The sequence below is a fragment of the Lichenostomus cassidix genome, chromosome 3, assembly GCF_008360975.1.
Source record: "Lichenostomus cassidix isolate B80296 chromosome 3, HeHo_3.0, whole genome shotgun sequence".
Lineage (NCBI taxonomy): Eukaryota > Metazoa > Chordata > Aves > Passeriformes > Meliphagidae > Lichenostomus > Lichenostomus cassidix.
In genome coordinates, this window is record NC_139483.1 from 112,608,578 (window position 1) to 112,629,344 (window position 20,767).

A 20,767-nucleotide genomic window follows, 5' to 3' on the forward strand; every position below is an offset into this window, starting at 1 on the left:
TGATTGGGGTGTCTTTGCCCAGCTGCCCCCCAGCCCAGAGCACAGAAACTGGGGAGCAGCAGCAGGAATTCAGAGAGGATGTGCTGCTGATTCAGGAAGCTCAGGAATTGACTCTGGGACAAAGCAGGACAGTCTCTGTACCACAGATGGTACCACAGATGAGCTTGGAACAAAAGGGAGGCCAAGTGATGCTTTGGACCCTCAAACCCACATCTAGTGTTAATCCTGCTGTGTTTCTGTTGGTCACCAAAGTAGAAAGTACTCCAGGACATGATTGCCTACAAAACAATCAAAGATATTTTTTCCAGCTGACCAGATTTCAAGAACAGGCCGATAGAGAGCCCAGATGGGGAATTATACATGGATGCAAGTAGCTCTGTTTGCAATGGAAAACACACATGAGGATACTCCATGGTGACTCTGAGGGAGGTAACTGAATCCAAGGCTCCAGAATCAGGTGTTTCAGTGCAGGAGGACAAACTGGTTTCTCCAACATGGACATTGGAACTGAGCAAAAGAAAGTGAACATCTGGATGGATTCTTCTGGTGTAGTGCCTGCCCTGGAGAGAGTGGTTTGTTATCAGCACAAGATATATCAATCTGATGCCTGATGGTTTTTGTCTTTTCTCTTTATACCCTTTTTATACATTGTTTATACCCTTTTCCCTTTCCTTGTACCTTTCACTCCCTGTACCTCAGCCCTACATGTCTATAACTCTTGTACTCTGATATTTAGCTTAGTTTGGGGTTCTCTGGGGAAGATGAGACATCCCTACTATCTCAGAACTAGAAGCTCCAACCTTGGACAGAGCCTCCTCTCTGGATCATGTTTTTGTAAACTAGATTGTAGCCTCATTTAGGGGGGGATAATTAGAATAGGGGGACAATTACTTCATTTGTTAAGTTTCTTATTAGGAGATTTTAGGTAGATATGCTAATTTGTAAGGTCTGTAAAATTGTACACGCCTTGTACACGAGGGGTGCTCCTCAGCATGATTCCACCTTAGACAAGGGTGCACCTGGGATCCTATTAAAATCAACATAATACCCTTTTTTCCCCTATACTGCTGTGTCTGCCTCTTATTTTTACCAGTTTTTAAGGCATCAAATCAAACACAGGATGTGAGTATCACACTTACTGGAAGCAGTACAAAAACAAGCTGAGGCTGCAGTTCTGCACTGTAGAACACACCAGACTGATACTGACATCGGCCAGACAGAAACTTTCTAACACAGTTTTGAGTACTAGAAAGCAGCCCTTCTTTATTGCAGCACTGGTCACTCAGGGGATCCTTCCTCTGATTGAGAGTGAACAGAGATTTTATCATACACACTGATTACATATTCATTTGCTACCCCTGCTTACTTGACTTTATTTTTCACAGTCACACGCCTTTTCAGAAGTTCTTATATGGGTTTTGGGGTCTGTCTTCAACATCCAGTGTCCTTTCTAGGGGGCTGTTCCTTGACCCCTGCTCTTGAGTAAGGGCAATATTGTTGTTTTGCTCAACTTCCGCTTTGTGAGCCTTGCAGAGCTGAGCTGGCATCCTGCTTGTGTTTTTCATGACTTCTGTTTGCCTAAGTTACACCCTTTATCTATTTCTCCAGGGCTGTGCTGTTTTGTTCTGCTGTCCTTATCAAGTCCCCCCTTTTCTGGAGACTAAGTTCAGTACAGGAACCAGTCTCTTAATATTTATATTAACCAGTCTTTATATTTTATTTTAGTGTGTATAGCATTACAACAGCTGCAACACTGAATCTTGATGCAAGATAAAACCATACAACAATTGTTATGGTGATGATAAACAAATCTTTTACCAAGTCCAGCTGAGTAATCATGAAGGAAGTTTGGTCCAGAGTTCCTCAAATGCCCAGGAGGCATCATCTTGAGCTTTGCATTGTAAAATTTGGGGTTTTTTTCCAAATTTCCTGGACATCTGTAGACACTCTACCACTTTGATCAATGCATATCCAGCAACTGGAGTTAATGACAGTGCATATTCCTCCTTGGGATGCTAAAACAAGGTCGAGTGCCATTCGGTTTTGTAAAACAGCTCGTGACAAGCTCTTGACTTCTTCCCAAGGGGCTTCAGCCCTTTTAATTCTGGAACAACATATCCACAGATTTACTCTGTCCCCTTTCAGGGCAGTAAAAGTTGTCAATAGTACTTGGGAAGGTCTTTTCACACTTTGGCTGGAGTGGAGCAGTCTTCCAAGTCTTCCAAGCAGACTCAATCTCCTGGTTGGAACTTGGGCCATGGTGTGTCAAATCCCATCAGTCTGGAGATCTCCACTGCTCACTGCAAATCCTGTAAGGTTGTGGCAGGCTGTGACTGCAAGTGTCAATGGCTGAAGGACCAACCGTAGGAGGCAATGACAGCCTAGACTGTTTAAGTCAGGGAGACTTTTGAAGAACAACAGTGAGCCTCTGTGGCTGAGGAGTTAAACATGCAGCAAAGTTAAAGACTATTGGTCCTGCACTCTCCCCCGTCCCCTTTTCATATATGGATTTTGTGCTAGAAACTTCACCTTTGTTCCCCTGAGTTTTGTATACCATTGGTTCTTTTAAATTTTGTACCCTCCCATATCAGAACCCTATTGGTTTGTACCCCCTTCTTTCTTCCCTCGGACTTCCCTGGTTGGTCCTTCGAGGCTAGCCACTCCCCTTTTCCCTCCCCTTATAATCCCCTGTAACAGTCTGTTCGGGGCTCCCAGCCTCCGGACTTCCAGCCCTACACCCATCCCCTGTTCTCCGTCCCTCTTCGCCGTCCCCAGACCCTCACCCGAAGACCCTCAACAAATTCCCTGGAAGACCACAGACTGCATGCCTTGCATTCCTCCGTCGCTCCGCTCCCCGGGCCTGGGAAGCCCTCTCCCCATCCCGGGGAACCCGTAGGGCATGGGAGAGGATCCCTTCCCGCAGCCTTTCACCTCCTCCCTGCTTCTCACCAGGGGCAGCTCCCCTCTGCGCGAGCCACCCGCGACTGCAGGAGGTGACAGCCAGTGGCGCCAAGGCCAACCGCCAGCAGCTGCACCTCTGAGCCATTGCGCTGACGCTCAGCTGAGAGCAGGGCAACCTCCCAGGAGGACAACAAAGTAGTGGTACGACTACTACATAAGGTTTTACTGAGAGAAATGAAGTGATTATTCAAATCAACCCCTCCTTTTACAGGTGTGTTTCCTGGAGTGTGGTACTTGGTGGGGTCAACCATAGAGCGGCTCAGAGGGATTTTGCTGGTGCCCCACAGCTGAATTGTAATTCAAAGGAGAGCAGCAGGTAAGGATTGGCCCCAGGTCAAGGAGGTTTCCTGACATATTATACCCAATTGTAATTTGATTGTATAATTCATTCACTCCTTCACTCCACTTTGCCACTAGCTTGGTGCCTATAAGGACTGTGAAGATCCCAAGCTATTCCCAAGGCCTTCCTAAGCTGTTGTACCACTTCTGCAATCAAGTGGGAACCTCTGTCTGATGACATTCCCAAAGGTACCCCCAATCTAGGTATTATTTGATTCAACAGTACTTTAGTCAGTTCTCTAACCTGGTTGGTGGGACAAGGGAAAGCTTCTGGCCACCCAGAAAAGGTATCCACCAGAACTAGGAGGGATTTATAAACCCCTTTTCTGCGCAATTCAGTAAAATCCATCTGCCAATATTCATCCAGAACATTTCCAGGTTTTATGGCTCCTGGCATTACTTTGTTAGCCATGTTAGGGTTGTTTCTTTAATAACCTATACTTTGTTGGATTCTTGATTGTACAATCTGAGCCATTTCAGACCCAGTTACATATTTTTGCAAATGTTTCAAAAGTTTTTCAGCACTCCACTGAGTGGCTTTATGTTTGTGGTCCTCTATTTCATGCAAGATCAGTTCTGGGAATACTGTCGGCCTGGTTGGGGTAACTGCCCAGCATGGTGGATCAAATCTTGCTTCTAAGGTTCTGCTGTCCTTATCAACTCCTGCACCAGCCAGAAAGGCTCAGGATTTTTCAGGGGTCAGGGTGATCTCAGGGCTCCTCCAGCACTACTCCTGCACATGTTTCTCAGTCCTAGCTGCTTTGTCCTCGCACTCCATCTCCTCTGCTCCCACAGGCTCCTCCAGGACATCCTCAGAGCCACCATCTTCACTCTGGGGAGAGGGGGGAAGGTGACACCATCCCCCGAGGGGTGCAGCCCCTGCCCTGCCCCCGGCGGGGTGATGCTCACCGCCAGCGATGCTCCGCAGCTCCTGGATCTCCTGCCGCAGCCGCAGCCGCAGCAGCTCCCGCAGCAGCTCCCGGCGCTTGCTCCGCGGGGTGATCCCCATGCGCCGCAGGGACCCCTCGGTCAGGCGCAGCAGCACTCGGCCCGTCAGGGAGTGTTCCCCAGCCAGCTCCGCCAGCCCCTCGGCCCCGCCGTGCGCCGCCAGCCAGGAGCCCACCTCGGCCCCCGACCACCGCCCCGCCGGCCGCTGCGGCCCCTGAACGGGAACAGAGGGAGAGCTGGGCTGTCCTGTCGAGCCCCGCAGCCCATGGGAGCCACTGGGTGAAGCTGCCAGCTCTGTTGCAGTGTCCCCTCCCCAGCCAGTGACATCCCCGCACTGATGCTGCACCCACATCTCCATCCTCAGCCCACGGGGGTCCCCAAACCCCTGCCTGTGTGGATCTCCCATCCTCCGTCCCTGGGGACCACAACTATCCGTAGGAATCCCCCATCCCCTGCCCATGGGGATCTTTTACACCCCCAAACCTCCTCCTGTGGGATCTCATCGTCCACCCATGTGGGTCCCCAAACATCTACCCATGGGGTCACCCACCCTCCACTTGTGGGTATCCCACATCCTTCTTTGGCGTGGATCCTCCATCCTCTGCCCATGGGGGTCCCCAAATATCCACCTGGGGGAGTCTCACATCCCCCACCCATGGATGTTCCCCCGTCCTCCACTCCCCTGGGACACCACTGCAGTTATCCGGGGGGTTCCCAGCCCCTGCCCACTGTCACCTCAATCTCGGGGCACCCCTCCAGGGGTCCCTCAGCCCCATCGTGCGCCGGGGGATCCATGTGGGACAGGGCACGGGGGCAGCTCTGGCTCCCTGCAAACAGAGTTCCGTCACTGGGGTGTCCCCCGGACCATCCCCCATGTCCTGCCAGCCCCACAACCCCCCCAGCCCTCACCCCGGCAAACCCCCATCCCTGGGTCCCTCCTCGGGGGGACACAATCGGGGGTTGTTGTGCCGCTCGATGCCACCTCCCCGGGTCCCCCAGCACAAGGAGCTGCTCCCGGCGACACCAGCCCGGGCTCGCCCGCGCCCTGAGCCCGAAGGGGACACCGGAACCATCCGGCAGGGACCCCTGACCCCTTCCTTCTTATCCCCCCCGCCTCCTACCTCGCTCCGGCTCCGTGCCCAACAGCAGGAGAGCGACAGGAACCTTTGCCCCGGCGCTGGCTTCATGGGCACAGCCCCGGGCGCGCCCCAAAACCCCCAGCGCTGCCCCACGAACGACCCTCCCGGGCACAAGGGACCCCTGGGCACCCCGAGGAGCCGAGGCACAGGGCCGGGCTGGGTTGCAGCGGGCTCCATCCATAGCGGGAGCCGTGCAGGAGCTCTGCCGAGGCTCCTCCAGCCCCTCCCGGAGTGCTGCCACCAGCCCACCCCGCTACCCTGAGCACCCGCACGGGCAAGGGACGCACCGGAGCTGCTTCAGCCAGGGTGGTGTCGATGGCAGCCAGGGTCCCACAGGCGGTGGGGACACCCGAGAGGCACCGGCGGCACAGGGGGAGGAGCGAGATGAACCTCCAGGGTGAGTCACATCCGACGGGCTGCAGCCCTGCCCTGCCTCAGCCCTCGCCTGCAGCTCCCCAGCTCTGCCCCCGCAGCCCGGAAGGGGTTAAACCCCCCCAAAAACATCTGCCCAGGGCAGGGCTGGAGTGCCCATCCCGGAGGGATTGAACAGCAGCGTGGACGTGGCACTTGGGGACATGGGTCAGAGGTGGCCGTGGCAGCGCTGGGGGAGTGGCTGGACTGGATGACGATCTGTTTCCTTTTCCACCCTAAACAATTCTGTGATTCTAAACCCAGCCCGGCGCCGCCTCTCTGGCCCTGGCAGCTCCCCTCTCCCCCCGAAATGCTCTTGCACAAGATTTTCAGTAAAGAATAAACAGGACAGCCCAGGTGTTGCACCCATCGAGCCTCTGCAGCTGGGCTGGGCGGCAGCTGGTGGGTGGCAGAAACAGCCTGGGACAGTGGGAGGTGTCCCTGCCATGGCAGGGGGAAAATTATATGACCTTTAAAAGCCTCTGCCCACCCACACCAGTCTGTGATTCCATGATTTCAGAGCCAACACCTGGTTTCAGCTCACAGCCCCCAACACACACACACCAGGAACGGTCCCCAAAGCATTTCAGGAGAGGGAAGGGAAAGAAAACAGCCAGAACTGGGTTTTGTCCTGATTTATTGTGGTTCCATCAGCGACATTCATTCATTTGACAGATGCAATTTGCTCATTCCAACAGCATTTGGACAGCATGGAGCAATCTGCCCCCTCAGAGCCCAGCTCAGCCCCTGGGACTGAACCTGCTGCCCCAAAGAGCTGCTCCTCCCCACAGCATTACCTCCCTTCTCAGCCAACCCACCCCACTGCCTCACATTCTCCTGATCTCCAAACTTAACTCCATAGAGAGCTTTGGAATAATTTTTGTTCCCCAGTGGGAGAAATCCTGGAGTTTCCAGAGGGATCAGACGGGTTACAAGGAGCCTGTAGAGACTCAGAGCCACAGTAACTGTTCCTTTCCTGGAAGTGGAATAGAGCATGCTCATTAGATAAAAATTACTGGCTGAGTAGCTAAAAGGGGTTGATAAAGGCCACAAATCCCCTCTCCAAGAAGGATTGGGTGTAGGATTTATTAGTGCATTGAAATGGCATCGCCAGGCACAGGACGGGCAGACAACACTCCCAGTGCCATTACTGGGGGTAAAGCTCCACGATCATCGCATGTCCCTGGGAACAGAGAGAGAGAAAACATCACTGAAGTGATTCATTAATAGAGATGAGACTAGTTATTACAGACACAGACCAGAGCTCCCAGGCACTGCATCAAGAACATGAGCCACAGCAGCTGAACATGAGCCCAGGTGTGCCCAGGTGGGCAAGAGGCCAATGGCCCCTGGGCTGTGCCAGCTCTGGGGTGGCAGCAGGGCCAGGGCAGTGCCTGTCCCCTGTGCTGGCACTGCTGGGGCACCTCCAGTGCTGGGGGCAGCTCTGGGCTCCTCCTGACAAGAGAGACCTGGAGGGGCTGGAGAGTGTCCAGGGAAGGGAATGGAGCTGGGAAGGGGCTGGAGCTCCAGGAGTGGCTGAGGGAGCTGGGAAAGGAGCTCAGCCTGGAGAAGAGAAGGCTCAGGGGGACCTTCTGGCTCTGCACAACTCCTGACAGGAGGGGTCAGCCAGGGGGTGTCAGGCTGTGCTCCCAGGGAACAGGGACAGGACTGAGTGGTGGTGTGGGACAGCCAGAGGTGCCTGAGGAAGCTCTGGACACTCAGCACCCACAGCTGGTGTAACCAGACAGAATTCCAGAGTCCCACCAGGATCAGAGCTGCCATTCCTGCCCTCTTGTGAGGGGACATGCAGCAGCACAGCACCCTTACCTGCCCTCCTGCAGCACAGGCAGCGACCAGGCCATACTGTCCTCCCTCCTTCTTCAGCCTGTGGGCAGCAGTGATGACCAGGCGGCAGCCAGTGGCCCCAAAGGGGTGGCCCAGGGACAGGGAGCCTCCCCAGGTGTTGAACTTGTCCAGGGGAGGAGCTCCAACCTGCAGGGACACAGAGGGACATGCTGAGGGTCACACCCCATGATCACCTGGCTGGAAGGGAGTTATCCCATCTAATCCCAACAGCGAGCCTACAGCAGTTCAGGATGGCACATCCAGGTGGCTGATGAGGAGATAAAACCATCCCAAAGGTGTTCCTGCTTTACCTGCAGCCTTACTGTGCAAGGACTGAGCCACTCACACTGTCCTTAATTCCCTCCTCTCCCAGGATTGTGGCTCTGGATCTCCACCTCCTGCTGACAACGGGAATAGCATCCCAAAGAAATTTCATTTCCCAAAGAAACTGTGTAAATTGGGATTTGCTAACCCCAAGCTCAAGAAGCATCACTGCTTCTCACCAGACAGAGTCAGAGCCTGGCTGTGCAGCACCAGCACTGGCAGCTGGCATGAGAGATCCCAGGAATCCCAAAGTTAAACTGAACTGGAGAGAAAATGGAGGAGGAGGAAGAGGCCATGGAGATTTTGGAAGGGCTGAAGCCCCTCTGCTCTGGAGCCAGGCTGGAAGAGCTGGGGGTGTTCAGTCTGGAAAAGGCTCCAGAAAGACCTCAGAGCCCCTTCCAGTGCCTAAAGGGGCTCCGGGAGAGCTGGAGAGGGACTGGGGACAAGGAGGAAAATGTCATGACTGTGCCTCACCTTTGACTTCCTGCCCATGTAGTTCTGTGCAAACCAATCCGAATCCATGGCTTTCAGGTTAGCCAGGATTTGCCCCTGCAAGGGAAGGGAGGGTGACATTGATAAAAACCCACAGCAGTTGCCTACAGGGAGGCATCTCAGATGCCTCTAAGGAGCACTTACAGCAAAAGCCTCGTGGAACTCAAACACATCGATGTCATTCAGGGTGAGCCCAGCCTTCTCCAGCACTTTGGGAGTGGCGTAGGTGGGGCTGAGGGAGGCAAGTCACACCAGTCTTGCATCAGTGTTGCCTGTCAGCATCATCCCCCTTTTTCTAGAGTCACATCCTTCTCTGGGTTCATGGCCCAGCTCTGCCCATCCCACAGTCCCCAGGAGCTATTGCTGAGGTGCCCCAGCAATCCCAGGGTGCTCCTGCTGCTCTCCCACCTCCCCTCCTGCTCACACCTCGTGAAGGCCTGGAGAGATGCAGCATCTCCTGAGGCATTTCCCACAAACCCAGGGTGGCAGGAGAAGGCTGCTGTGAGAGCAGGGGCTGTGGGGAATGCTCTCCATCTCCACCTACCCCAGGAGCAGCTGGTCCTTCGGATCCTGGGACACATACACAAAATCCCTGTGCAGGAGAAGGGCTGTCAGTGCCAGGGAGAGGAGAAGGAGGCAGGAGCAGAGGTCACTGGGGCAGCCCTCTCACCTTAGGTAGGCCTTTGGTTTGTATCCCATGGCCAGGGCCTTCTCCTCAGACATGATCAGCATGGCTGACGCTCCGTCAGTCTGGAATGAGCAGGGAGGAGCCAGGTGAGGGCTGAAGGGTCTGCACAGCCTGCAGACAGCCTGCCCCAGAGCCCTCAGACAGAGAGGAGCTGAGCACCACCAGAGCCTCCAGGACACCCCATGACAGGGGCCAAAGGAAAGCCTGCTGGACTGAGGGGATGGAAGGATGGATTGAGGGTATTGAGTGGATGGATGGATGGAAATGGATGGATCACTAATGATGTCAGCACACACACTGCTGACATCACTGCACTTCCTTCAGCCCACAGGCACAACTCCCCCAGTTTCACACAGGACAGAGGTGCCTGAAAGCCCTGCCAGGCCTGGGGCAAGCTGGTTATCCCAACCACTCACCTGTCCTCCCAGCTCTGTGCCAAAACTGAGAATAATTCTGGGATGACAGAAGCCACAGGCTCACCACACGACAAAAATGAACACTGTGGGTTTGGCATAACAAATCATGGAATGGTTTGGGCTGGAAGGGAGCTTAAATCTCATCAAGTTCCACCCCCCTGCCATGGGCAGGGACACCTTCCACATGATTCTATGACATTCAGACTAAACCTACTGACTTTAGCTGTACATGATTAATCCCATCCTGGGACAGAATTCCTACATGGGCCTGTGAAGGATTGACCCTCCTGAAGCAGCTACAGAGAAGGAAACAGCTGAGAGAACCCAAACCTTCAGAGGTTTTGTTACTGATCTTAAAATGAAACAATACAATACCCAAATTCACCAGATTACAACTCAGTTCCAAGTTACACTTGGAAAATCTGGAAACAGTCAATATTAAAAATCTCATTCCCAGATTACACCAGCTAAGGGAGGCAGAGGGTCAAGAGGACAGTTCTCCCTTCTGGCTGGGAACAGGAATTACCAGGAAGGAGGAGTTGGCTGCTGTGACAGTTCCATAGGGCTTGACAAACGCTGGCTTCAGTTTTCCCATCTGCTCCATGGAGGAAGGCCTGATCCCATTATCTTTGGTAACTGTGTCCTTGCCTGGTGAAGGAAAAAGAAAATTAAAACTAAAAAACCAGCAACACACGAGAATTTCATCACCAGGAGTCCAGGGGGAAAAAAAATCTGAAAATTGTGGGGTTCAGGATAAGTGAGAGGAGAGAAAAAAGGAAAATCCGTTTGTGGCATCAGGACATTTAACATGGCTAAAAACAGCACTTAAAAATTGAAGCTACCTCACTTCTCTGAAGACAGAAAAACGAAGTGCTGCCATCTGTTTACTGTAAGAAAAAATTACCACATGGGAAAAGAGTGAGAAAAAGAGTTTAAATTTACCAGTGAGAAAAGAGTTTAAATTTAGGTTAAAAAGCCTAAATGGAGAACTGGGCTTAAATCAGTTTACATTTATGTGCCGAGTTTTGAGGAATCAAGAGCACTGGGAAAACCCAAATATATCCACCTACAACTATGCCAGCTGCTAAATAAGCCTGTTTATTTAAGCCTAAATAAACTGTTCCAGCTCCCAATGAGGCCTGGTGAACTGGGATCTGCCACATTGCAGTTCTTCCTATCCAGCACCTGAGTTACCAGAGTGGGATTTTATTTGGCTTGTGTTTGTTGTTGATATTCTGGGGTATAAAGGTGGTTTCTCTTGCCTGGCTGGAAGAGCAGGGCGATTCCAGGTCCAACTGTCCTGATTTTCCTTGCTCTGTCAGCACATTAGCAGAGATGTGGGGCACGAGAAGATTAGATATGTAAAGATATGACAGAGGGCAAGGCTAGATGAGATAGTGGGAAGGAATTCTTCTCTGTGAGGGTGAGGAGGGGTTGAGATGGAATTCCCAGAGAAGCTGTGGCTGTCCCTGGATCCCTGGAAGTGTCCAAGGCCAGGCTGGACAGGGCTTGGAGCAACCTGGAAGGTGCTGGGGCTGGAATTGGGTGATCTCCAATGTCCCTTCCCACCCAAACCATTCCATGATTCTGTCTACACATCCAGATATCCCCAAATTCTGCGTTCAGAAACACAAAATCCCTACGCCAGCCATCCTCCGGGGAAAAACAGACAGTAAAACCCACCCAGACCCCCAGAACATCCCAGAGCTGCCACCAGCAGTGAGTGCTGGCTGTGGCACACTGTCACCTGGCACTTTGAAGGGCACCACATCCTCCAGCAGCCCTGAGTCCTGGGCTTTCTTGGCCAGCGTGTGGGAGCGCAGGGCGTACTCGTCCTGCTCCAGGCGGGAGACGCCAAAGGCGGCGGCCAGGCGGTCAGCAGAATGTCCCATGGTCTCGCTGGTGGAGAACTCTGCCACAGCTGGGAGCTGCCAGCAGGGAGGGGAAGTCAGCACAGGTGGGAAAAAAACCTCCTAGGAGCACACAGAGCTCAGCCCCACAGTCAGAGGGATGCCCTGTCCTTTGTTAATTCGGAGCTACCCAATTAACACACAACAACCAGAGCAGAACAGACTCAGTAAAATGTGTCAGAGGAAGTGTGTCTTTCCAAGATTTTAGAAAAAAATGAGGTCCAGGCTGCTGCTTCCTCCAGGGTTTCCAGAACTGTGTTGAGAGCAGCTGCCTGTGCATTTAACAAAGGGTGACCAGACCTTTTGTGTTCAGCTCAAACAACACATCCTGGGACCTCAAAACTCCTTGTCAGACACCTCCTGATCCAAAAGTGGAGCCCAGAGGCGATTTTGGCTTAGTTTTAATTCTTCCAGCAGTACATAGGAAATCCCTGGGTGCATTCAAGTTTGAAATTTTCACAGCTTATGTGGATGTGGGGTCTCAGCTCTGTCATACTTTACCTGGCATGGGTGCAGTTTCCTTGCAAAGACCTCGGGGTGGGAAGGAAGTAAGGAAGTGCTGCCCTTTCCCTCCTCAGTACACTGCAATTCACCTCCCTGTGGCCCCCAGGACAGAGCAGTGGCTCACTCTGCTCCTGGCCCTGTGGATGCTCTTCAGGGGAGCTGAACACATCCTGCCCCGGCAGGATTTGGCCAGGAATGGGAATCATAAGGCATATTTAAGATTAATTAATCAAATAACAATTATATTCATATACTGAGAATATCCCTGTCCACTACTAAGGGGGTTACTTCTATTATGCAGTAAAATTCCTCTGACCCTAGAATTCTTCTGACACTTCAGAATAACCTTTATATTTATGGGGGGGAAAAAATTCTACTTCTGTCATCTGCAGCACAGTTTATCCAGGAGTTGCAGAAGGTTTTGCACTGAGTTGGGTTTACTGAACATGAGGTAAGAAAAAGCAGAGTCCCAAATGGTGTGAGATGTATTAATCAAGGTTTTAACCCAAAGCAGAGGACAGAGATTGATCATGGTGAACCCCAGGAGCCACCTCACCCACCTTAAATCCTCTCCATTGGGGCCAAAAACGTTACCTGTTCACACTTTCTAAAGCAGTTTAGCTAAACACATAAATGCCTGAAAAACAAAAATACCTCAGGAGCAAAGTAGTCAGGGCGGATTTTGGAAATGAGGGAGAGCTTCTGGCCCAGGGTCTTGGCTCGGTTCAGAGTCAGCATTGTCTTCCTCATCTTCCTGCTGTGGCGGATGGGGACGTCAGACATGAGCTCCACACCTCCAGCCACCACCACGTCACACTGCCCAGCTGCAATCATCCCCACTCCTGCAAAGAGAGCCATTCCCAGGAATGCTGCCAGAGCAGGGACACTCACCCCAGCAGAGCCCTGGATACTCCTGCATTTCAGTTCCTCCTCCAGCCCTTCCAGTAACACATGAGCTTTTGTCACTTGGCTCCCACTTGTCACACAGAGCAGGGAGGGAAGGAAGGACAGCCCCAGCAGTTTGAGCTGGGTTTTCATTTTTTAGCCCTTTTTAGGCTAAGCTAGAGATAAAAGGAGCCTGAAAGGAGCAATTTCCTCACCATGGTTAGTCTTTACTTCCCAAATAAACACAGAGACTGGGCAGAGATGCTGCTGCAGGGCTACAGCAGACACTCAATTTATGTTGCATTTTGTTGGTTAAAAAACTTCCACAGAGTCACTGAGGTTGGAAAAGAGCTTCCAAATCATGGAGCCCAAGCTGTGCCATTGTCCCCAGCCCAGAGCACTCAGTGCCACAGCCAGGAATTCCCAGGACACCTCCAGGGATGGAAACTCCAAACCTCCCTGGGCAGCTCCTGCCAAGGCCTGACCACCCTTTCCATGGGGAAATTCCTGCTGATGTCCAACCTGACCCTGCCCTGGCACAGCTTGAGGCTGTTCCCTCTCATCCTGTCCCTGTTCCCTGGGAGCACAGCCTGACCCCCCTGGCTGTCCCCTCCTGTCAGGGAGTTGTGCAGAGCCACAAGGTCCCCCCAGAGCCTCTTCTCCAGACTAAACAACCCCATTTTTCCTTCCATTCCAGCACTTCTTCAGATGTTTTTTTAACATCCACAAGCAGTGCAAGTTGCATGAGGGCTGTAAAAGAATTCCCAAGCTCTTTCTCAACCCCACAGCTTGTTCATCCAGCCCCCATACCTGTGGTCATGGCCTGGTTGGAGGAGATGCAGGCCATGGTGACGGTGTGGGCTGGAGTTTTGTCAGAGAACCCTGCTCCCAAGGCAGCCTGCAACAACAGACAGTGGCTGTTAAACCCAAAGCTTCTGCTCCCCAGGCCAGAGCTGCCCCTGCCCAGCACTCCTTGCCAGGTGCAGCCTAAGACAACAACATGGAGTTTTCCTCCAGTTAATTATGGCAGCAGCTCTTCCCCTCCCCAGACTCTGGAGAAGGAGCTGAGGCTGCTGCCAAGGCTCTCAGCCACCTCATGAGAACACTCACTGCCTCTCCACATTTTTTAATGAAGAGACAAACGAATCACATCCCTCACATTTTAAAAATCACGTCAAAAGAGCTTCCAACTACTTGACATCATCTTTGCTTCACCTTCTTGGCAAAGGCAACATGTGAAAGGGGTGATTTAGACAGCTCAGCACTAAGCACTGTGGCTTCAGAGAGCAGCAAACAGTGACTCATCTGAGCAGCCCAGAGACCTTCCCTACTTGGGATGTGGCCAACTAGTTGAAAGTTCAGCAGTTGTTCCCAAGTTAAAATTACCCTGCAGCCCCATCTGACTGGCAGGTGACCAAAGCCACCTTGCATTCACGAGGCTGAGGCTGCTGCTCAGCACCTCCCCAGCTCCAGGGAGCCCAGGTTACATCATGGATTTATCCAGGTGCAGAGCACAGCAGAGGCTGCAGGTCAGCAAAGATCAGGCTGCCTGGCACATGACTCCAGAGGCTCAGCTGCTCTGTGGATAATACAGGAATTGTGTTTCCTGGCTGTTGGAACAAAGGGCAGCAAAGCTGCTCTGCTTCAAATCCTGCAAACGCTGTGTTTGACCAGCCAACTCAAATAAATAAATACCACAACAAAGCAAACCCTCACAGCACACTCTGCTCCTCCCCAGGACATTGGGTAAGGCAGCATTGGAGTCCAACTGGTATTTAGGAGCTGAGGGATCAGCAATCCTTAACAAAACCTTCCTTTGCAGGGAAGAGTCAAGCAGAGGCTTCGCAGAGTTAAAATATGAAAATCTGATTAAAAACTATGCTAAATGAAATCTGTGGCAAATTTCAACAGGAGGCAGAGAATCACAAAATCATTTTCCTTATAGTTCCAGGCACTCATTTAAGAGAAAATGCTGCATGACTACTTCATACTCTCAAATCATATTTAAGTAAACAAAAATACTGGGAATTCATTTTTATCAAGTATTTGTCATCTTCAGAGCAGTTGCAGAAATCAGACTGCCAGGGAAACACTGAACAGAACCCACCTCTCTGGCAACATTACTGGTTTTCACCTCCTGGATAACTGTGCCATAAACAATGTAATCAACAACATCCCTTGGGACACTGGTCCTGGTCAGCAGGCCCCTAAGGAGAGGATCAAAACAAAGGGAATTCAGCAATAACCTCTCCAACATCCTCTTCCTGCCAGCTTGCCTGGAGAAAAAGGCACCAAGAGAGCCACAGCTTCTGCCCCCAGCTCAGGAGAAACCCCATATGCATGTGGGTCTGTGAGCTGATTATGGGCTGCAAACCATCATGGGGATAATTTCACTATAAATTATTACAGAATTTCATTAAAGCAACTACTTTATACCCCCCATACCCCTCCTTCCACTAAATGGTTTATAGAATCATCAAATCCCAGAATGGTTTGGGTGGGAAGGGACCTTAAAGATCATCCAGTGTCACCCCTGCCATGGGTAGAGACACTTTCCACTGTCACAGGGTGCTCCAAGCCTTGTCCAGCCTGGCCTTGGACTCTTCCAGGCATGCAGGGACAGCCATCTCCAGGCTTTTCCAAGCCTTCCCTCTTCTCCACAGCAATTTGCTCTGCCTCTCAACAAAACAAACCCACTGCTAATGACCCTCAGAGCAGAAGGGACAGGCAGGGTGACAGAATTAGCTTGAGATCCTTGTTGCCACTTAGTTTCCTCTGTGTTTTCCAGGTTGTTTTTCCCAGCAGACGTAAACTCACCTCAACAGCAGCTTTGATCTCTGTGTTTGGAAAACTAGAGCTGGGAAGCAAATTCACTAAAACCCAACCAAATTCCACCAACCTACTGCAAACCCCAACATCAACACAGACCCCACTGCTCAAGCCACCCACTACTGTGGAGAGAGGCCAGGAAAATAAATACCTGGGCTGTTCAGAGCCAAGCCCAGAGCCTTGGCTTTGCAACCCTGAAACCTCAGCAGATTAACAAGAATTCTGAGCCCTTCCAGTGTTCCATTTACTTACTGCAGTGCTGCTCTGGCTAAGTCATGTGGCATCAGATCTGCATACCTGGAAGGTGAAGAGAGGCAGGAACTTAGAGGTGTGAGAAATCAGTAGAGAATTCTCCTGTGAGCACAGAGCAGCAGCAAGAACTGGGGATGGACCAGAAATGCTCCACTGTGTCTTGGATCAAACATTTCAAGGAATCACAGATTAGTTTGGGTTGGAAAAGACACTAAATCTCATCCAGTCCACCCCCTGCCATGGGCAGGGACACCTTCCACTATCCCAAGGTGCTCCAAGCTCCATCCAGCCTGGCCTTGGACACTGCCAGGGATCCAGGGGCAGCCACAGCTTCTCTGGGCACCCTGTGCCAGGGCCTGCCCACCCTCACAAGGAGAATTCCTTCCCAATATCCCATCTCTCCCTGCCCTCTGGCAGTGGGAAGCCATTCCCTGTGTCCTGTCCCTCCATCCCTTGTCCCCTGCCCCTCTCCAGCTTTCCTGGAGCCTCTTTAGACCCTGGAAGGGGTTCTGATGTCTCCCTGGATCCTTCTCTTGTCCAGGTGAACATCCCCAGCTCTCCCAGCCTGGCTCCAATCACTGCACTACACCCACAGAAAAGCAGCAGTGACCAGATAAAAAAATCCCTTCTCCACCCTGACTAAGAGTCAGATCTGGTCCTAGTCCAGCTGTGGATTTGGTGGCACAACAATCCAGGAAGAAGAGCCTACAGAAGATTTTGGCTCCTGTCCTGCTAGTTCTGTGAAACTTGTCATTTCATCTGCTATAAATTCCCCAACAGCTTCCTCTAGACATGCTCCACAAATCCTTACTCTTCCCAAAATTCATACACATGGACAACCTTCCTCAAACACATTTTTGCATTAGATAAGCTGGAAAAACTACAGCAGCCCAACTCACTGCCCCTCCAGAGTCTTTAGGCCTAGGAATAACTAGACTGAAAGGAATAACTACACTGAAATGAAAAAGTGAGATTTTTCACAGGAAGAGTTGAGTATTAACCAATTCAGGGGTGTTTTCTGGATTTTAACTCCTCTCTGATACTCACGAGGTGCCAGACTGCAGAAAGGGGATGCGGACACCCTCCACCACCACAACATTCTTCACCCCACTTTTGCCCAAGGTCTTCTTAGTCTTGGGCTGGACTGTGAAGAGAGAAATGATGGTGACAACAAGATCAGCAATTTTAATACAGATCCTGCAAAAACTTCTAGAAAACAAGGGGAATTGTCCTCTTTTGGTGCTTAAGTGACAGACAGGGAAGGCAGGACACCTGAGCTGGAATCTTGGAATCATGGAGTGGTTTGGGTGGGAAGGGACCTTAAAATTCATCCAGTGCCACCCCCTGCCATGGGCAGGGACACCTTCCATTGTCCCATGTTTCTCCAAGCCCTGTCCAACCTGGCCTTGGACACTCCCAGGGATGGGGCCTGTGCCTCACCACTCACTGCCAAGAATTTCTTCTTAATGGGAGGAAATTCTCTCCCTGCTGGGACAGGGTCAAGACAAGGGATGTGATGATCCAGCATTGTTTGACAGGTCAGAGCCAGGATGAAACTCCAGCACTGGCTGGGGATTTCTTCAGGCTCTTCACCAAGCCAAGGGGATGATGGGGAGCTGCTGTCCAGGCCTGTTCCCAAAATCCCAGAGCATGAATCACCTGAGCAACACCCACCATGAATCCCAGAGCATGGATCACCCCAACACTCACTGTGGACTATGACTGCAAACCAGTAACAGCCACTGGGAGCCAGAGGCAAACTGGGAATGGTGCTGGGAGTGAGGGACAAACAAGAAATGGTGCTGGGAGTGAGAGGCATGCCAGGAATGGCTGCTTGGGGACAAGAGCAGACTGGGAATGGCTGTTGGGAGCCATGGCACTTAGAGGATGAGAGGACTCTGCTGCAAACACTGGTTTGCTTAAGTTATCCTTGTTTGCAGCTTTTCAGGAACACCTTAACTAAGGCACCCTGCACCATTTCCATGATTTAAGTGCAACAAGACTCTGGCAAAGAGAGGCAACTTCCAAAACAGCCTTGTCTAGCACAGACCCACTGAAATTACTGGTGTTTTCCGTTTACCTGCAGCTTGGAACTGCGAGGAGCAGCTGAGTGATCGAGCAACTGGAAAAGAAGGAAGAGGGAAAAAAACAAAAAAAAAAAGTCAGAAACATTTCTGGTCTCTGTAAGAAGGGTTAAAAAAAGCAAATAATGTCACTGTAAGATATCTAAACATCTGTGAGGTATGGGGTGGTTTACTCTGTTCAGGAACTTGACCAGGTTTTGTTAACTGTGAACTCAAGACTCTTCCCCATGGGATGTGGGAAGGGACAAACATGGCAACAATGTAATTAGGGAATAAAAAATAAACACTGACAGCTTTTTAAAGGTGAGAACAGACCAGGTTCAGATCCCAGCATCCACTCTACACCCAACACTTCAACCAGAAGTCTATGAAAGCTAAAGATACTCACAGCCCCCGGCAGCCCAGGCTGAGGACACGGAGAGGTTCCGCAGGGCGGAGCACAGCATGGAACTCATTTTGGAATCTAGGGAAAGGCTGATGTCAGTCCAACCTGCTCTATCCGGAGCAATCCCAAGGGAAGAGACCTGCCTGCCTCCCACAGAGCCAAAAAGGTGAGGAGCAGACACTCCCAGGGCAGACAGCAGCACAGGGAATCACTTCCCACCACACCCCGTGAGTGGAATCAGACCAGGAGGAGCCTGGCTTGTGACTGGGGCTGCAAATGTGTCTGTGAATAAATACTGCCCAGTGAGCTTCCCAAGGAACTGCTGCACCACTTCCCACTGGAAAGTTGTCCCAGTGCCCAGCCAGCCCTGGTGCCAGCAGCACCTCCTGACACAGTGTCCTTGGCACTTCTTCACTCCCCTGCCCCTCGTTATCCCCTGGTGCCAGCCTGAGGAACTCCTGCTCTGCATCCCCACGGCAAACAGAGCAAGTTCATGTCCTCACCCCCAAAAACTGCTCTGCAGCTTTCCCCAAAAATTCCTCTGCAGCTTTCCCCAAAAATTCCTCTGCAGCTTTCCCAAAGCTCACTCCAAATTCGGGTTGCCTTATAAACAAATGCTCATTGCAGATTTGATTGCCCAGGGCTCAGGATAGTCCTCACTCCAAATCTCTGGCTGATCTGTGCCAACATTCATCTCCCTCTGTCACACTTCCGGGGTTCAAATCCCAGCACTTGCTCCCCCAAACACAAAGGTTTGCCATGGAGAGGCACAGGAACACCCACAGTCCCAAATCCAGCCCTCTGCAGCTCCCCAAAATGCAGCACAAGCAGCCAGTCCCCCACTTGGACACCTCCCAGCTGCAGCTCCACAGCTGGAATGTGCCACCACGCAGCATTCCTCCCTTCCCAGCCCACAAACCTAACCCAGGCTCCTCCCATCAACAAAAGTCCTGAAAACACTTTTTCAGGGAATCCTGCTCTTCCTCCATCTGTGCTCTCCCTTCCCACCCCTGATGGAGGCTTTCCCCTAAATTCTGCCTGCCCAGCTGACAGAAGTTCCCCCCAGGTGTAACCTCCTCCTCCCTGCCCACACTTCACAGCCATCTCCTCCCCATGCACCCCTCTTCCTGCCCCCCAAAACGCCCCAGCCCCTCATTTTTGGCAGCCAGTGCTCCCCTGGCACCCCAAGGCTCATCCCTGCCCGCACAGATCTCCAGGGCAAAGCTCCTTCCAGAGCCTGCAGGATCTGCCTGGATTCCACAGCTGAGCTGAGCCCCGTGATCCTCATGGATTCCAACTCGGGATAATCCATAATTCCATTCACAGCCCCTCTTCACACACCCTGACACTTTCACACACCGCAGCACTGTCACCTAACCCCCGGGATTCCCAGTGCCCACCTGCAACACCCCAAAATACACATGTGCTTCTCTCAGCCGACCCCAAATCCCTTCATCCATCCAGGACCGACCCCAAATCCCTCCATCCACACAGGACTGACCCCAAATCCCTCCATCCATCCAGGACCGACCCCAAATCCCTCCATCCATCCAGGACCGACCCCAAATCCCTTCATCCACCCGGGACTGACCCCAAATCCCTTCATCCACACAGGACCGACCCCAAATCCCTTCATCCACACAGGACCGACCCCAAATCCCTCCATCCATCCAGGACCGACCCCAAATCCCTTCATCCACCCGGGACTGACACCCCGGCCCTCCCTCACCCTTCCCCAGCCTCCCCGCCGTCCATCCGGAACAAACCCCCAGCTCTCCCCATCCATCTGAGACAAACCCCCGGACTCCCCTCACCCTCACCCTTATCCCGCCCATTGGGGACAAACCCCCGATCCTCCCGCCCATCCCGGACCGAGCCGCCTACCCCTCGCCCCGACCCCTTCCTCCGGGACGGACTGCCCAGCAGCTCTCACCCCTCATCCCCCCAGCACACAGCCCCTCACCTGCCCGTCCCCGCCGGTCCCCGGTTCCGCCAGCACACAGCCCCTCACCTCCCCGTCCCCGCCGGTTCCCGGTTCCCCCAGCACACAGCCCCTGACCTGCCTGTCCCCGCCGCTTCCCCGTCCCAGCACACAGCCCCTAACCTCGCTGTCCCCTCCGGTCCCCCAGCACACAGCCCCTAACCTCGCTGTCCCCTCCGGTCCCCCAGCACACAGCCCCTAACCTCGCTATCCCCGCCGCTTCCCCGCTCTGCCGCCGCTCACCTCAGCCCTCACCCCGCTCTGCCGCCGCCGCCGCCAGCAAGGACCCCGCGCCCCTCCACCCTCAGGGCTGCCGGCGGCGCGCCTGACCGACACCGCCCGCCCCGCAGCTCCTCCCCGCGCTCCCCCGCGAT

At 52.6% G+C, this 20,767-nt stretch overlaps 2 protein-coding genes across 7 annotated transcripts; both read right to left on the minus strand.

Annotated features, from left to right (window-relative positions):
• Nucleotides 1–274: 274 nt before the first annotated feature.
• On the minus strand, nucleotides 275–6,025 carry LOC146440549 (sterile alpha motif domain-containing protein 10-like). 4 transcript variants are annotated; one of them, XM_085057260.1, is made up of 5 exons: nucleotides 5,370–5,645; nucleotides 4,984–5,075; nucleotides 4,210–4,462; nucleotides 1,140–4,132; nucleotides 275–560 (listed from the first exon to the last, which is right to left on the minus strand). In XM_085057260.1, the coding sequence occupies exons 1-4, from the start codon at nucleotides 5,566–5,568 to the stop codon at nucleotides 4,128–4,130; spliced, it is 549 nt and encodes a 182-aa protein (XP_084913386.1). In that variant the 5' UTR covers nucleotides 5,569–5,645; the 3' UTR covers nucleotides 275–560; nucleotides 1,140–4,127. The 4 variants fall into 4 exon arrangements, with proteins under 4 accessions (XP_084913386.1, XP_084913385.1, XP_084913388.1 ...); XM_085057259.1 differs by having other exon boundaries at nucleotides 1,140–2,309; nucleotides 5,370–5,644; XM_085057262.1 differs by lacking the exon at nucleotides 5,370–5,645 and adding an exon at nucleotides 5,675–6,025 and having other exon boundaries at nucleotides 1,140–4,462.
• A 393-nt stretch (nucleotides 6,026–6,418) lies between these two features.
• HADHB (hydroxyacyl-CoA dehydrogenase trifunctional multienzyme complex subunit beta) lies at nucleotides 6,419–20,666 on the minus strand. 3 transcript variants are annotated; one of them, XM_085057265.1, is made up of 16 exons: nucleotides 20,637–20,666; nucleotides 18,416–18,490; nucleotides 18,024–18,065; nucleotides 16,991–17,087; nucleotides 15,944–15,988; nucleotides 14,970–15,069; nucleotides 13,673–13,760; nucleotides 12,632–12,819; nucleotides 11,311–11,491; nucleotides 10,090–10,211; nucleotides 9,130–9,209; nucleotides 9,004–9,051; nucleotides 8,604–8,691; nucleotides 8,442–8,516; nucleotides 7,626–7,790; nucleotides 6,419–6,981 (listed from the first exon to the last, which is right to left on the minus strand). In XM_085057265.1, the coding sequence occupies exons 2-16, from the start codon at nucleotides 18,480–18,482 to the stop codon at nucleotides 6,946–6,948; spliced, it is 1,422 nt and encodes a 473-aa protein (XP_084913391.1). In that variant the 5' UTR covers nucleotides 18,483–18,490; nucleotides 20,637–20,666; the 3' UTR covers nucleotides 6,419–6,945. The 3 variants fall into 3 exon arrangements, with proteins under 3 accessions (XP_084913391.1, XP_084913392.1, XP_084913393.1); XM_085057266.1 differs by lacking the exon at nucleotides 20,637–20,666 and adding an exon at nucleotides 20,472–20,495; XM_085057267.1 differs by lacking the exon at nucleotides 20,637–20,666 and adding an exon at nucleotides 20,376–20,386.
• Nucleotides 20,667–20,767: the final 101 nt, after the last annotated feature.

Bases quoted from the DNA above. Each gene is read 5' to 3' on its own strand.
- LOC146440549 (XM_085057258.1), bottom strand. From the start codon at position 5,568: ATGGATGGAGCCCGCTGCAACCCAGCCCGGCCCTGTGCCTCGGCTCCT. The intron at 5,076-5,369 runs GTAGGAGGCGGG...CTCTGTTTGCAG, and splicing joins GGGCACGGAGCCGGAGCGAG to GGAGCCAGAGCTGCCCCCGT. The intron at 4,463-4,983 runs GTGACAGTGGGC...GTTCCCGTTCAG, and splicing joins AGGGGTGCCCCGAGATTGAG to GGGCCGCAGCGGCCGGCGGG.
- HADHB (XM_085057265.1), bottom strand. From the start codon at position 18,482: ATGAGTTCCATGCTGTGCTCCGCCCTGCGGAACCTCTCCGTGTCCTCA. The intron at 9,210-10,089 runs GTAATTCCTGTT...TGCTCATTCCAG, and splicing joins CAGCCAACTCCTCCTTCCTG to ACTGACGGAGCGTCAGCCAT. The intron at 6,982-7,625 runs GTAAGGGTGCTG...CTCTGTTCCCAG, and splicing joins CCTGTGCTGCAGGAGGGCAG to GGACATGCGATGATCGTGGA.